Genomic DNA, 16,395 nt, shown 5'->3' with positions numbered 1-16,395 from the left:
GAGACGTTTTAAGTATTCAGAAATTTTAGACATTAAAGGAAATTGTCAGGAATTTTTAAGAATTAAATTCCTAAAAATAGGGCATGCTACCACGGTGCCCCTTAATAAAAATAAAGTTTTTCTGAAGGTTATCCAAAAAAAATGACTTCGATCCGAGTGCCAGGACCTAAAAGAAGTTCAAAACCGCTTTGCTTAGTCTTCGGCTAGATCCTTCCCCATAGTCGACTTGTGAAAATAGCGACATTTCCCATACATTTTCAAGATTCTTCAGAAAGTGATGAAGCAGAACTGTTGCCTGAACTGTTTTTTTTATTTTTTATCGATAAAAGACGTTATTCTGAGCAAAAAATTGTTCTACATAGATTTAGCTTTGAAAAAAAAAATTGTTAGAGACATGCCGTAGAACAATTTTTGCTCAAAATAACGTCGTTTATCGATTTAAAAAAATAAAAAAAACGCCGGTAGGCGCAACAGTTCCATTTCATCACTTTCGGAAGAATCTTGAAAATGTATAAGAAATGTCGCTATTTTCACAAGTCGACTATGGGGACGGATCTAGCCGAAGACTAAGCAGAGCGGTTCTGAACTCCTTTTAGATCCTAGAACTCGAATCAGAAGTCATTTTTTGGGTAACCTTCAGAAAAACTTTATTTTTGTTAAGGGACATCGTGCTACACAGACATTGAAAATGATTTGGATGAAAAAGTGATAATTTTACTGGTTATGAAGGAATGTCTATGAGGAAAGATCAAAACAGAAGATAGGAAATTATGTAGGTTCCGTTTTTGGGTTAGAAATCTTTTAAAAAGTATCTAGGCGCACCCGCACTTTAGTACTACTGTTGTCTGAGTTTAATTTATTAGCAAAAATTCCGAAAGACTTACAGCAGCTATACATAGCGATGCGAACGAGACCTAATCCAAATCTTTCTTTTGTTCTTCTGTCAAGTTTGACAATACAACTAAAGAAAAATTTGAATTAGGTCTCTTTCACGTCGCTATGTGTTACTAGAGTTACTTTCTTACCGATAGTGACAACCTAGTTCCTAGTAACCTAGTTCCTAGTAACCACGCTGAAAAAACTACTCGCATTTTAAAAACTAAATTCTTACCTTGCTTTAACTGCTGTTCCACATAAGTACGATCTGCAATCATTAAAGTTCATTTTCATATGTGTCTTGTTGAAGACTAACTCATACACTGGGCAATAAAATCCGTTATAAATTTATTCCGATAGAGTTGACACCAATTGCAATGTAATTAGGGGACGTCGTGATTAGCAGTGATGGGACATTTTCGCGATCATATAAAAATCAGAGTCCAATTTTCTTTGAACAAATATTTCGACAACACATGCAAAAGGTGGTCGAAATGGGAGATCGCCATCATCGTCACCATTTAATGTGTAACAATTTAATGTTTGAGTTATAAACCTCCTTGTTTGAACGCATAGATTTTTTCTTTGTAATAAAAAATGTTTCGTCAAAGATTTTTTATAAAAAGAGTTTTACAACAATAAATTGAAAAAATTTGCAGGAAAAATTAAATAAACTGGTAACAAAAATGGTCTGGGATGAATAATTACAATTTGACGGCAAAACATTTGGGATGAGTATTTCGATAGTCTCGAAAATAAGCAAAAAAAAATCTTTTCCCTTCTTTGGAATACAAAACAAATTTTGGGAAATAGTTAAATTAATTTAAAAAAAATTAAATTGTCGCAGCACAAATGAGTCACACACAATTTTAAGTACACTTTGACTGGAGTATGTAGAACAAATTCTTAAAATATTCATTCGAATCGATTGCAACGATTCGTATAAAAAAGATTAAATGGTGTGAACTGTGAACACATTCCGAGGTATAAATATTTAACTTGGTGCAACGAGAATTTTGGTTAGCAAAAATAAATTTGAAGGATCTTATTACATTATTATCTATAATATTCGAAGCTTAATTCCAACAAAATACTACGAACAAGTCGACGAACAAATCAATAAATCTCTTATTTACACAAGCATTATGTTGTAGTCTTGATTTTCAATTCATTAAAATCGAAAACTTCAACTCTAATCTTGAACTTTACCTCTTAATTTCTAGTTCATGCCACTAAATGTGACGGTAGGTAATTTTCTTTTGATCAATTATTATTATATTATGTACCTGCCCTTAAATTTGTTCTTCGAGTGGAGTATCCACACAAGTCAAACAATATTCTAGCAATTGCGTAACAGTTATATTCCTATCTAGTGTTGAACTATCACGACCTCGTCTACAGCTCGTGCACTAAAAAAGCTTTTTAGCATAAGTTAGGAACGACGTTTTTCAAAACGACGTCGTAAATATGTGACGAAGTCGCGATATTTTAAAACTAGTCAGGAAAATTATTTCGCATGCTAGCGGGTGGTAAGCCCCATTTTCACTGTCACAAAACGTGAATTCCTTCACCCCACGCTAGCATGTAAAAAACAGTTTCGATTTTGTAGTATACTTTCTACACCGAAGCTGCACAACCCTTTTTACAGTTTTTTTTTTTTGTGTGAAGATCTCCGATGTACGAAAGTAATTTTTATATGTACAAAGGCAAGTGTTTTATAAACAAAAAGTTTTTTTTTATTCTGCACAACATATTCTCGACCCTACCAAATCTACCACCATATTTGCAAATTTAATAGCAACAATTTTAATTCAATCAAAAAGTATTTACTTTAGTAAAAGGGACCCACACTTCTATTTACAATTTTGGTTTGGAATAATCTTTATTTTCCGTAAGCAAATCGGCAATAGATAAGCTTCCAGTTCAGGCGCAAGATATGAACAAGATTTGATTGACAGTAGTAGAATCATCATTTTTACAAACGTCACTTTTGCGCACTAGTGCGTAAATTTATATACTTGAAAACCCTTTTAATTACTACTTTGATCGCGCACTACTGTACACAAATAGTCCAATGGCTTAATAGTTATTTATGACATCGAGTGCGAAGTACTACATTAGGCTCTAGATGTGTTTTTATGACACAAGGCCACAGGCCGTGTGTCATAATACATATCGTGAACCTAATAAAGTACTTCGCACCGAGATTCATACAACGTTTTATGCCACAGAGGTATCCAAAGTTTGCAAATTTAGCATATTATGATACTGAGTGGCATAAATGAATAAAACGCGTCGTCGAATCGCTTTAATTATCGCGTAATTATTTTCAAACAAACGTTAAGTGAACCAACAAAAATCATTATGTGTTTTCCCGTCGTGTTTTCCATCAAATATAGCCGGACTATTTTTGTTTTTGATGCTCCTGTAATTATTTTTTGATAGCCCACTGTAATTCTTTCTAAAAAAAAACACGCTACACACCGAAAGTATACAACTGTGATTGACCGAGGTTCGTTCATTTTGGCATTGCCTAATTAGTTTGCAGTCCATTCGAATCTGAGTGACATACCATTTGGTTTTCAGTAGACTCCATTCATTTCTGAACCTTAAGTATTCATCGCATCAATGGTATATTAACTGAACTTCTTCTGACTGCTACAGTTGGAGACTCTGAAAATACTTCTACAGTTGTCGATTCTAAAATTAATAAATCAATTCGTTTCAGCTGTTTTTCAGCTGATCTACTTATACAAACAAAACTTATTTTACGGTCTTTTTACGGCTTTACCACTACCACGTACACGCATTTCAGTCATGTAAACAAGTCTAAACACTTTCGTTTGTGTGATTTAACCAGCTGAAACGAAATGAAAAATTTATTTCGGACTCGCCTACAATAATTTCTTCTAATGCTTAGTTTCCTCTTACCAAAAAAGTACTCCGTGTGAGAGACAAAATTGAATTTTTTTAATTTTTCCTTTGTTTATTTGACAGCTTGCTCTCTTACGGAGTACTTTTTGTTGAGTGGAATGGACACTTAACTTATTCGCTTCTTTAATTCTCTAAAACGTATCAGCGATACTTCGTACGGGTATTGAAGAAGTTAGATAGAGATTTCAATATAGAATTTGTTTGTTGACGAAGGGAATCCCAATAACAGAAAGAACAGATTGACCCTAAACAAAATGCAAAACCGTAGGGTATGATAATATATAGTTACACGAAAAGTGTCACGAATTTAAGTTAATAAAAAATTTAACGTTTCGATCGTCAAATATTTTAAAAAGAACTGTTGAACAATGTTATTAATACAAAAGAAAGAAGAGATTCGCAACTTGTTCGACAACTTTTCATTTCGTTATACAATGTTAAAAGTAAAGCAAAGCATAAGTGTAATTATAAAATTGAGAGGAAAAAATTAATTAAAATATTATCACAGTCGGTTTCGTTTCATAACAACAGATTGACGTAGATTCGATACTATTTATACTTAACAACTATAATAATAGCCCGTAACAGTCTATAATGCATATGGGGTTTACATATTTCTTCAGTTTTTCTTTTTTGTTTTGTTTCATTTTTTTGGAACACAGGAATTGTCCACAAATTTTTAGTTATTTTTTTTTGTTTCTTTTGTAAATAAAAGAGAGATAGAAAACATTTACATTAAAATTGGAATACATAAACCCCCGAGTTAATACTTTCGACGAGAACATTTCATCACTGAGAAATGCTCTTAACTGTATGTCCGTACATGGAATCAATCTTCCGGTTCATCGTTTACAAATTCATCATCATCATCATCATATACATTTTATGACAATAAAACTTTCGAAACAACATACAAAATCAAAATTATAAAAAAAAACGAACAACAAAATCAAAATAAAAAGTGTCAATCGAATAAAACAACTTACAATCATTCAATTGATCATAAATAAATCCAAAAAAAGAAACGAAAAACAAAATGAATTAAATGCTAAATGGAGAACAATCATTTCTTGGTTTTATTATTTTTCTTAAAATATTTTTATTTAATTCAAATACATTCTTCATCCAGATTCCATTCGGCGTCTGTTGCTTTCTAAATATATTGGTTGATGAGTGAGTGCGGATAATTTCCAAGTCGCGGTTGTACAGCTTCACGTAGGTAAGTGTATAAACCACTATTCACGTCCTTTCTAATGTTAATGTAGATTGGAAATCAGTTGAGTTCGTTATGTTTAATTGGCCGGGAATTTTAGTTTTTTCAAGAAAATATCCATCAACTGGATAAACTTTCGCGAATGTACAATTTTTGAATAATTAAAAAAAAGTTATGTTGACTAATGGTGCTACGTGGTTTCTCATCCAATTAACAGTTCCGATGTCAGTCAAATTGTCGCGTAACTATTGAACTTAGCAAGTAAAATGTTTGTTTTTTGTTTGATTAAAAAAAGAGTCAAATAATCCCGATTTTGCTGCTGCTGTGTGATTTAACACTTAGAACACACGCCGGACAGATTCAATGACGAGATCTATGGTCACGGTCACGATCGCGATCACGGTCACTACGATCTCTGTCGCGATAGCGTTCATCGTAATAACTACGTTTTGACGTTTCATTAGTCGGTTCATTGGCGGCTTCCGGTGATTTGCGTGGTCTAGCTGAACGACTACTAGTGCTGAAATTAAGTTCTGTTTCTGTTTGGAAATTTGATAGTTAAATCAAAGTTGAAAACCTTTCTTCCCGGTTATAGTGGTCAGTAGCTCCACTGCCTCCACCACCAGCTCCACGTTCTCGGCTGCGTGACCTGTCTCGTGTTTCGCGTGCTGTGTCACGATACGTACTTTCGCTGTAGTGACGGCTGCTACTGAAATTTAGATAAATTGGTTAAGGTTGTGATTGAACTAAGGACCATCAGTTTCTATCTTTCATGTCTACAAGCCGACAAAGCAAACTGTAAAGCTTTGTGCTGCATCTGTTGAACTCACCCTCCATCTCGATCCCTTTCTCTGTCTCTTTCGCGTTCACGTGACCTCTCACGATATGTTCTTGACGTCGACCGTTCTCGTCGAGATCTGCGATGCGATCTTTCTCTGGATCGAGATCTTTCACGTCTTTCACGACTATTGTAGTTTTTACTTTCAATGCCATGTAGCGTGTCCTGCAATGCCGAAATCAAAATCTTGCACCGCTCATCTTGGGCCACCTTTGACTGTTTTATCAATGAAATTGCCGTGACCAACGTCTCAATTGCGCTGGTATATTCACCCGCTGCCGCATCGGAAACAGCACTGAAAAATTAAAATTTTGTGAGGATCATTCCCGATTTCCTTTCGATATTTATTGATAAGTTTTGCAAAACAATCGCGTAGGAATGAATTCTACACGAAAGAAATCGTCCCTTCAAAACTTACCGTGCTATAGCCGAACTGCTGACGGTTCGATTTCGTGCCATTATTTCTTCGAATTCAACTTCGCTCAATTGTGGAGCCATTACTTGTTCAGGGAAACCGGGCGGACCAGATGGTTTTACTGGACCTGGCCAACGAGGACCATTTTGTGGTTGAAAATGTGTCGGTTGATGTGAATTCATAGGTGCTTGTCCGTGTGGCGGACCAATCGGCGGTCCTTGATGTTGTGGTGGTCCATGTGGTGGGCCGCCTTGATTGAAGAATGCTGGATTGACATGTGGTGCAGGACCTTGAGGTCCACCTGGTCCTTAATATATGAAAGTTGTGAAGTTAGTTGCATTCTATGAAATTGATTTTACATTTTCACAGTTCCGAAAGTGCTTTTTTACCGAAAGTCAAAATTCTATATACGAGGAAAAGCGAACTCATGTTTTCTGGTTTAGGAGTAGTTATGGTCTATGTTTGTAATACTTTATTCGGTTCGTCTGTTGTTGCATTAAATATCCGAATTCCAATACAAACACCAACAACAGATCCCAAATCAGAAAGCATATGATGAGATTCACATTTCTTCGAGCTCAAAGTTTGAAATTAGCAAAAAAAAAAAACGTTATTGGTTCATGTATTTACCTCCCATCATTCCTGGCGGCGGTCCTCTTGGCTGTTGCATATGTGGACCACTTTGATTATGATTATGATTCGGTCCAGGGCCTGGTGGTCCTTGTTGATATCCTCCATGCATTGGAGGTCGATTCCATTCTGGACGTGGTCCACGTGGCATTCCACCTTGTGGTGCTCCACCTTGATACTGCAAAAGATTTGATTATGTTAACGCTAAGCATAACTTGATGTGATATCACTAAACAAAAAGTTTCAAATGGCTGAACTACCTGCTCTATTTAGAGCTAAAGGATTGTAATGACTTGCAATTCACAAATATGACTGTTTTGAATTGTGCTCACTTTCTGTAAAGATGTCATTGCAGAAAGTTCAGATCAAGAAAATCTGGCAGTTAAGATTTAACGTTCAACCCTCATAGAATAAAGATTGTTGTTTAAACTTCTAACGAATTGTATGACTTCAAAATCACTTGAAAGAGTAGAGTGAAGCGAGAATCAAAGTGTTTATCTTCCTTGAAATGAGTCAAGTGCTCACGAACATTTATGACAAACCCAAGAGGAATTGTAAAAAATTGAACATCTCAAATTGTATGATTCCGTACAGTCAAGATTGACATGATAAATCAACGGGCAATGGGAAATATCGTTTCATTTATCGGATTTTTTAATAAATGCTTTACCATTGGCCGATGTTGTGGCGGTCCTGATGGAGGACATGGTCTAATTGGCCCATTCGGACGAGGTGGCCCATTCCATTGGTTTTGATTGTGATATCTTGGCGGTCCCTGTTGTTGTGGGCCCATTGGTCCTTGCATGCCTTGATGCATTGGTGGAGGTTGCATGCGTGGCGGCCCTTGATTTTGTTGCACTGGTGGACCTTGCATTGGTGGACCTTGCATATGTGGTGGACGATACTGTGGCGGTCCACCATTCGGATTTCCCATCATTCGGTTTGGCGGTCCTGGTGGCGGAGGGAAGCCACTTTGTGGGCCTGACATTATCGGACCTGGCGGTCTTGGACCATTATTGTTCACTGTTGGCGGTACAGCCCTGGTTTTCTGTTGACTTTCGAATTGGCTCAACGCTTGTTTCGTTGGCAGCGTCACGACCGGGCTCTGTCCGTGCAAATCTTTTTTTGGTAATCGTTCCATACACAAACGCATACTCGTTTCAGATGCCAACGATATGACGCAAAAGCCTTTCGACTGGCCGTTAGCACGATTTTCAAAAAACTTTACGTCTTGAAAATCACTGACGCCAATATCATGGCATGCATCCGTTATATCTTGATCGGTTGTCCACTGAAAAAATTCGCAATTAACTTTTCTGTCCACACAAACAACAAACGCACTTCCTTACCCATGTTAAATTACCAACATACAATTGATGCCGACGACCAATGTGGTTCGGTCCCATGTTGTTCATATGTGCAAACGATCCATTTGTATCTATACTATCAGCTCGATCTCCTTGCGAATTTGGAGTATCCGTATTCAAACCCCTTTCATGGGGCTCGGATGATGGAGTAGCGATAACGTCATCATACAAGTCCACATCAAGAAATTCATCCTGAAAAGGCAAAATATCGTTATTATTGATCGTCAGACACAATATTTTTTGCTAAATGCAACGCACTTTCAAAGGAAAGCCCGGATCCAAATCGTCGGCATATAAATCGATATCGGATTCAGCCATCTTTAACTAGAGTCTCTGGTGTAGTGTACGCGAAGCCGAATGTGATGGCCGGCAGCGTTCGTTTGTTTAAGTTTTAACAGATTCTTATTTATCTTTAATCTTCACTTGTTGTTCATCACTTTATTTTCACTTTAGTGGTAGCTGTATTTAGTATCGTAATTGGCAAATTTCCTTTTCCTTAATTTTAAGGTTTGTTTCTAAAACTAAATTTCACTGCATCGAATCGCATCGAATGGAGGATGAAACTTTTTGCCGTAGATTTTTTTTTGTAAACGTCAATTTGACTTTTAAAGTTTTTTTTTGCCACCGGTAGCGTTGCAGTCAAATCTTGTACAATGAGTTGAGAAATAGCACACGATTCAAAACCATAGAGTTATACTCGAGAGTTGGCGATATGGCGTTTTGTCGTTTCATCATCTGCCCTTGTGGCCTGTACATGGACAACCCTATTATTGAAATATTTAGTAACCCTGAATTGTCACTTAATGAAAAGATTGCAGCGTATTTTTTAGATATTTAAACAAAACAAAGTAAAACACAAGCGAGCAAACAAAAGAAGTGAAACTAATCAAGTGAAAAAATTAAATTTCGTTTAAAATGAAAAAATTTAGAACATTCCTTCCGTAAACTGTTGGATCAATTTTGATTAATTTGTCCTCGCCGGTCAACTGTATTAATGTGAAAATGATCATTTATAAACATAATAAAAGTTGCATTCAATGATAAAAACAGATTTTCAATGAAGATTTCCAAAGCTTCTTATGCGAAATTCAATGACAAAATTCCACTAAGAACAAACAATTTTTCGGCACGAATTTGATCTTAATATGCACTTATTTTGCATAATTTTATCACTTTGTACAGATCTCAATTAGCACTGATCGTTTCACTAATAGAAAAACCACAAAATAAGAAACAAAATTAAGGAATGCACAAAACATAAACAAAGCCCCAAAAAAATATTTAATCAGCTGACAACACAACTTTGCTAAGAAAAATGGCGACTGACCGCACAGAATGCTATTTTAAGGAGCATCGGCACCCAAAATGCAGGTTTCCTCTTAGAACTAGCATTTCTATAGAACAGCGCCATCTTGACAACTCTCGAGTATAACTCTATGTTCAAAACATTTCATTTTTATGTGCCTAGACAGGAATTGAATCCTATAATCCAAAACCATTTTCAAAAGTTTATTTTACCACTGTGTCGTCAGTGGGAGGAGACCGAAATCTGAAAATTGCAATTTACTTACCTATTTTTCTCTCACAGCTGACGAGGCATATGACCGACCGTGGTATCATTCGATATCTGAGGTCATGTAGCTACGAACCAACATCGGTTATGTGGGTTGTCGATGGCCATCTACAGTGAGCAACATAAAACTTTGAAAAAATTTAGATTTTATACTGAAATAAAATAGTTGAACATTGGAGTGCTGTACGCTGTAGCTTTGCTAAAATTACTTTCGATATAAAAAAAGTCTGCTCATACAGTAACTCCGTCTCAGCTTTCTAATGATACCTCACAAGCGTCCTGTTCCACTGACGAGTAGTAGTAGTTTCCGCTACTCGTCAGTGGAACAGGACAGAGTTGTTACTACTCACGCATGTGAGGTATCATTAGAAAGATGAGACAGAGAACTGTATGAACAGACGTTTTTTTATATCGAAAGTAATTTTAGTAAAGCTACAGCACCCTCCACTTGACCCTCCAAAACCAAGAGCAATGAACCCTTTGCAAATTTGTAGCCTACATTTGGGCGGAAAAAAAATTCGTTTTTTGATGATTTTTCTGAACGAAAATCTTTTTTTGAAAAAGTGATACCATTAAACCACACAAAAATGTGTTACTTTTTAATGAAAAATTGGTTTGTGGGTGATAAGTTATCCCACAGAATTTACAAACACTTAAGAAAATTGCAGTTTTCATATTTCGGTCACCTCTCACTGACGACAGTGTCCGGAAAAAAATTTTGAAAGTGGTTTTGGATTGTAGGATTTAATACCCGTTTAGGCACATAAAAATGATTCCACTAAAAAATCGGTCCGATTTCGGTAGGCTTTTTTTCAAAAGAATCCCTCTAGAACGGAAAATAGCTATTACCTGTTAACCGAGACTTATCCACAAGCGAAATTATTTTTATTTGGTGTAACTCGTGTAACTCATTAGGCGACGTTTTTAAGATAAATCTACTCCAAAATCATTTGCAAATTTATTCTGCAATGTAAACGCAGCTGAGACGACCAATCATCCGTTCAGAAGTTGTATTGTTCAAAAATTCATTTACATTTCTCTTTCCTGGACGTAACAATCGAATATGGCTCCGCGTCGACCTACAACCACTGGCAAGGGGAAAGCGGCTCCAAAAGCGGTTGCAGCGGATCCACCTAGTGCGATTCAGTTGAAGTTCATACAAGCCGTTCAACGTTCTTTCGCCAAACAACATTTCGAACAGTTGAGATTGGACTTCGAGAAAAACTTTTTTGATCCGTTCAATAAAATCTTCATGGACGTTGTTGTCAGTCCGGTTGACATTTCTGTCAGAAAAGAAGGGCAGCTTTTGTTAAAAGAACAACGGTTTGACATATTTTTACATTTTATGAACAAGTTGGTGTCGGCGAATCAGTTCCCTGATACAGATCTTATCCAGTCGGTCTTGGAATTGATATTGGTAAGTCAGAAATGTGGGCGCGGATTGTTTGTTAGCAGGAAGTTGTTCAACATGACCATTTGATTTTCAGACAATCAATCGAAAAAGCGACGATACCTACGAGAGAACAGCATGCCGAATACAATCAGCGGCTCTACTATTTGAAAACATTCTCGATAACTTTCCACCGTTATGGTCTGTCAGTTCCAATGTCTACAAAACCCTTTTGTTCAGTCCGTTTAATGTGGAAGTCGACTTCAAGAAAAGTATGTTTTTGTCGGATGTGTTTGTGCGAACATTTGACTTACTTTGTTTCCTTCCCTCGCATTTAGTACGCGCAAGTTCGAATGATGGTTTCGTGATCATAGTGTTAGCTTTGTTGGATGATGCATTAAAAGATACAGACAATGATGACGATGTAGACGAAAACGGCTTTGATTCAATGATGAATTTTCAACAATTTGAAAAAGTCGAAAGTGGAAAGTGTTGCGTAAGGCCAAACATCCGGTAAATGTTTTTCGTTGGATTGGTGCTAATGTAATTTTGAATTTTCAGTACATGAAATTATCACGAACAGAAAAAATCGACAGACTGTTCGTTGTTCTCAATTTGCTGATCAAATTAATGGAAATCGACTTGTTAATTTGGATCCAACGGTATCCCTTTCAAACGAGAAACCATATGTCAAACCCCAATACCTGTCCGTTGATCGCACATTTGCTGTGGAAAGGTAAAGACTGCGGAGAAATGAACAAGATGATACGTGATGTGTTCAGTCTTTTTACGATGGCTGTCTGGATTGAGTTTCCGCACGATAAAATGGATATATTGGCGGTAAGATAGCAAACCAATTCAAATTTAAACTTTTGAGATCAGCTTCGGCATCATACATCACATTTTCAAGCGTTTGTATTGACTGTCGACCGGGTGTTAACCATATCCATCAATAGTCTAACATTTGGAAATGAATTTGCTGGAAAACTGTTTTCTTAAGATTTCCCTACATTTACCAGAACTTAGAGACCTTTTAGGCCCTACCTTATATTTGACCTTGAGCCATGCAACCTACTTTCTTCAAAGTGACACTTTCGACTTCTGGATTTTACTCAAAGATAAAAAACAAAGATTTTCTGGCTTTTCAGCTTCTGCCTAAAATCCTACGCTAGAAAGATGTAATGTCCACCTGAAGTTGAGGCCAAGCCCTTTCCGGAAAATTGTTCAATTGACCTGACTAATTTACATTTTGTTTTTTCTTGCATTTAGAGATTCGTTAACTTGATTGCCGTAGCCGTAAATTTGTCGGAAAATTGCGAACGTAATAACCTCATAGAATACCCAAATATCAAACGATTGACAGATACATTTGCAGCAGAAATGGTTAAAAGTATTGAAGGTAACACCAGTTTAGTTCTAGATTTAACCGAGCAAAAATTGAATTCGTCTTCCTTCAAATTACTGCAGGTTTCCCATATACTGTCACCTTCTATATGAATGTGATCGCAACGATCCGAAAACGAACACCGGCCGTTGGTATGTTCATCAGTCTGCGAATACTCAATAAATTTACCAAAGAATTTGAGAATATTACGCTTCGCAAAATCTTCGATAGCATTTCCAATGAAAGCTATAAGAAGTACAGTATAAAAATGGACGATGCCGAACGTTGTCAGCGCAATAGCGACAAATACCCAAGCTTTGATCCGAAAAAGGACAAAAGACCTTCGAAGCACTTAACAATCAATCGAGATGAATTTCTCACACTTGTCCTGCATCTGTTCGAAAGTTATATTGATGTCTATCGAACACACGATTTGCTTCAGTCATTATTGTCCGATAATGTGGACGCATTGAACAACTCGAACAATGACCACTACGAGGCTGTACACGCGAGAACTGCTAATGAAAAAAATCATCGACTGGATTTCGATAACATTGTTAAGGATTGGAAACGATTGAAGGTGAGCGTAAAGGATCTCGCATCGAGTGATAAGATACCCGTTGCACCGTTGGCTGAATGTCAAAGTGTTTACCTGGAAGCATCAGAGTTTGTTCGTTGCGAAGAAGATTTGGAATATTTTCTGAAACTGACCGAATTAGTGGACGAGAATGTCGATCTCGGTGATTCTTTCAAGAAGTGGCATGCGGCAGTAAATCAATATTTCGTAAGTTGAATCTTGTGCCATCACCAGAGTTTATATTCGAATTTGTTACTTTTATAAAGGTCATTTGGACTTCAATAAAGACTTTTCTTCATTTTTCGTTAAAAATAATCATTTTCATCCCGGGTAGATGCGGGAATGGACCGGAAACACCACTCTCCAGTACACTTCAACTTGAGACTTAGAGGAATTTTAATAAATTACGAAAATGTTGAAGTAGTGGTTTTTCGGTCCATTCACAAAGCTCCCGGTTCAAATTTTGTGGAGAAGGTTTTTTTTTCGGAGACGGCTTTTAAAGCAAAAAGAAATTTTGTGTTCAGTGTGTTTCCATATGCTTTTTCAGCAATTTATTTTCTGAAAATATTTTTGAACAAATGAAGCAAGGATGCTTTTTCGAGTAAATGCCATGTGCGCTGAATTTGTGCCGTTTCAGGTCGATGTCAAACATGTAGGCTCGCTCACAATTCTCATAGTTACAGCGATATTTCTTTTCACCAGTATGAATCCGAGTGTGATTCCGTAATAGAGTTTCACGGTGAAATGTCTTTTTACAAACTTTGCATTGAAATGGTCGTGCTCCCTAGAAATGAAAAACATCGAAATCAAAATCAGAGAAATCAGTGGCTGAGATGTTAAATTAATTTACCGTGTGCAGATTGATATGTTCCTTTAAATTTGCGTTTCGGAAGAACTCTTTGCCGCAATAACTGCAGATGTAACGACCTCTTTCAGCGTGAAGGTATTGGTGAGACCGAAGATTGCCGGGTGTTGAAAAGGTTTTCCCACAGGTCTCACATGTAGGAATTGGATCTGAAATGCAGGGTTTCGTAGTTTATCTAACTAAATTCATGGGACAATGACAAACAGTACCACAGATAGATGTAAGAAGGAACGGTACATACCTATTTTTGGTACATGACGCGACTGAAGGTGAGGTATTAGTTCTTCTTTTGTAATTTTTTGTTTGCAGATTCTGCATTTTACCCGTTTTGATTTTGATTGAGCGGGTTTAATTGTCGCTAACTTTCGATTAATAGCTTTAGTCTTCTTCGTTATGGACGTTGGCACTTGTTTCATTTCGATGTTCTTCTGTTTCGTTTTTTTAGACTTTGCTCGGCTTGTTCTGGATTTTACGTTTTGTATCACCTTATCGCTGGACGCAGACGAGCTCTCCGTCAAATTTCCATCAAAATTTTTTTCGGTTTCACTTTCGCTTTCCATTTTTGTTTCTATTGTACTTGTCTCATCCTCCACAGCATCGATACCCAAATCGTTCTCGTCGGAATTTTCTGTTTTTATCAATGATTCAGTTATGTGTACGGTGCAGCGTATACTTTCAGGTTGCGGTTGCTGATCGTCCACACCACAATCATGATTGACATGAAGCTCAAACCAATCGTCGACGATTAATAGCAATGTTTTCTGCGTTTCCAGACATATCTTCCTTTTGAAATGTGTTAATACATGGGCCTTCAGTTCCTGTCTCGTTTGAAAGCTAAGAACGCAAAAGTCACAGTGCTCATTGTAGGACGAGAATTCTGATGGGAGAAAGGATTTTTTATCATTGAAAATTACTCAAATATTTAGAACCGTCTCACCAGTTTTAATTGGTTTTCTCATATCTACGTCAGCTATGTTACGAGAACTCATCAGAATATTAAATCCTGTATCCAATTGAGTTTAAAACATTTGTTGTTTATTTGCCACTTGTTTTTGTTACTGTGTGTCAAAATTGTATGACATTTTTATCGGGGCAAACAGATGATTGTAGTAGATGATTTGCATTTTTCAAAAATGAAGCGCTGTTATTTTAAATAGACACATTGCATTGTGAAGCCTTCAATTATAGACACAATACGAAATATAGTTATTTACGTACCGGTTTCGGACGATTGATTTGATCAAGGCAACTCTCCAAATTTTGTTGACAACCCTTGTGGGGTTGCCAGAAAGTGCCACAGATCAACTGTCCCAAGCAGGTATGTATTCAATGTTGCATGCAACGGGTCGAAAATCCAGTACAACTTTTAAAATGCTCTTATTTTTGGCCTCGTTGCATGTAAAATTAATTTTGCGATTTTAATGGAAACATGGCATTTGTCCACTCAGCTTCATCGTTTGACGTGTGGTGATTCAATGAGCCATTCCACTCGAAACAAGAATTACATTCCCTTAGTACTTAGAATGCATTTTGTTGCAGCGTTGTGTGTGAGGTGATTTTTCATTGAATTTTGCGCATAACTACTCTAGTTATGTACTAGGTCAGTACGGTTCCTTCCCTTTTTACTTACTAGGTTAAGAGTGAAATCGCAAATTCTTCGAACAATTTGTATGGAGGATAAATTCAAAGTATCCGGATTTTTGACCCAAGAAATCCTTGCTTTATGACGAGTTCAACAAGGTATATCTCGCCTCTCTCGGAATTGTCGTTTTCGTGGTAGAGCTGTTTGAAAAATCAGGGGTTTTCAGGTGGAAATTTGTTCACGCTTATCTCGGGTAATAAGGTGTCGACTTCGTTCAAATTTAAGGGAATTGTAGTGCTTGACTAGGCCGATCACACAATTGATGTCTTGTCGGACCGTTTACTGTACTAGCTCCAGTGACGGTATTTCTCTGCCCAGTGAGGCCTGCGCGCTTCAACAAACCTTGCCATTGAAGGTTTCATGGGAAGGCATAGACTACCTACTTCCTAAAAGTATAAAAACTTGGGCTGGAGAGTAAATTTTCTGTAAGAGGTAGCGCAGTTTCCAAAGAAATTTCGACCGGTTGTCGACCACTTTCATGTTTTTTTTACCTTAAATTTAATTTACAAAGTTGCTCGAGAAAATTTTCATTGGAAAGTTTGGTTTACTTTTCTACCTGAAGCAGTCGAATTTGTGGTTGGTTGGATGCGCTTGATAAATGCTCCTCGGACCTTGGGCTACATTATGAAACAGTTCTATGTACCAAGAAAACTAAATTCACATGAGAGTGTGTGATCAAAGTTCCCAGTGG

General features: G+C 36.9%; 3 protein-coding genes across 4 annotated transcripts; 1 reads left to right on the top strand and 2 right to left on the bottom strand.

Annotated features, from left to right (window-relative positions):
• Nucleotides 1-4,171: 4,171 nt before the first annotated feature.
• On the bottom strand, nt 4,172-8,865 carry LOC119073260 (cleavage and polyadenylation specificity factor subunit 6). 2 transcript variants are annotated; one of them, XM_037178633.1, is made up of 8 exons: nt 8,532-8,865; nt 8,256-8,465; nt 7,577-8,197; nt 6,907-7,084; nt 6,280-6,583; nt 5,854-6,156; nt 5,601-5,732; nt 4,172-5,543 (listed from the first exon to the last, which is right to left on the bottom strand). In XM_037178633.1, the coding sequence occupies exons 1-8, from the start codon at nt 8,589-8,591 to the stop codon at nt 5,384-5,386; spliced, it is 1,968 nt and encodes a 655-aa protein (XP_037034528.1). In that variant the 5' UTR covers nt 8,592-8,865; the 3' UTR covers nt 4,172-5,383. The 2 variants fall into 2 exon arrangements, with proteins under 2 accessions (XP_037034528.1, XP_037034530.1); XM_037178635.1 differs by having other exon boundaries at nt 5,601-5,729; nt 8,532-8,853.
• A 1,932-nt stretch (nt 8,866-10,797) lies between these two features.
• Nucleotides 10,798-13,510, top strand: LOC119073264. Its single transcript, XM_037178642.1, has 6 exons — nt 10,798-11,263; nt 11,334-11,508; nt 11,575-11,732; nt 11,798-12,076; nt 12,506-12,635; nt 12,704-13,510. Exons 1-6 carry the CDS (start codon nt 10,910-10,912, stop codon nt 13,411-13,413), a joined length of 1,806 nt encoding a protein of 601 aa, XP_037034537.1. The 5' UTR covers nt 10,798-10,909; the 3' UTR covers nt 13,414-13,510.
• Nucleotides 13,511-13,716: 206 nt separating this feature from the next.
• Nucleotides 13,717-15,157, bottom strand: LOC119073275 (zinc finger protein 816-like). The gene is made up of 4 exons (XM_037178657.1): nt 15,000-15,157; nt 14,304-14,939; nt 14,048-14,211; nt 13,717-13,981 (listed from the first exon to the last, which is right to left on the bottom strand). The coding sequence occupies exons 1-4, from the start codon at nt 15,049-15,051 to the stop codon at nt 13,718-13,720; spliced, it is 1,116 nt and encodes a 371-aa protein (XP_037034552.1). The 5' UTR covers nt 15,052-15,157; the 3' UTR covers nt 13,717.
• Nucleotides 15,158-16,395: the final 1,238 nt, after the last annotated feature.

Source organism: Bradysia coprophila, unplaced genomic scaffold, assembly GCF_014529535.1.
Source record: "Bradysia coprophila strain Holo2 unplaced genomic scaffold, BU_Bcop_v1 contig_138, whole genome shotgun sequence".
Classification (NCBI taxonomy): Eukaryota; Metazoa; Arthropoda; class Insecta; order Diptera; family Sciaridae; genus Bradysia; species Bradysia coprophila.
This window is presented reverse-complemented; position numbering and strand designations above follow the sequence as displayed.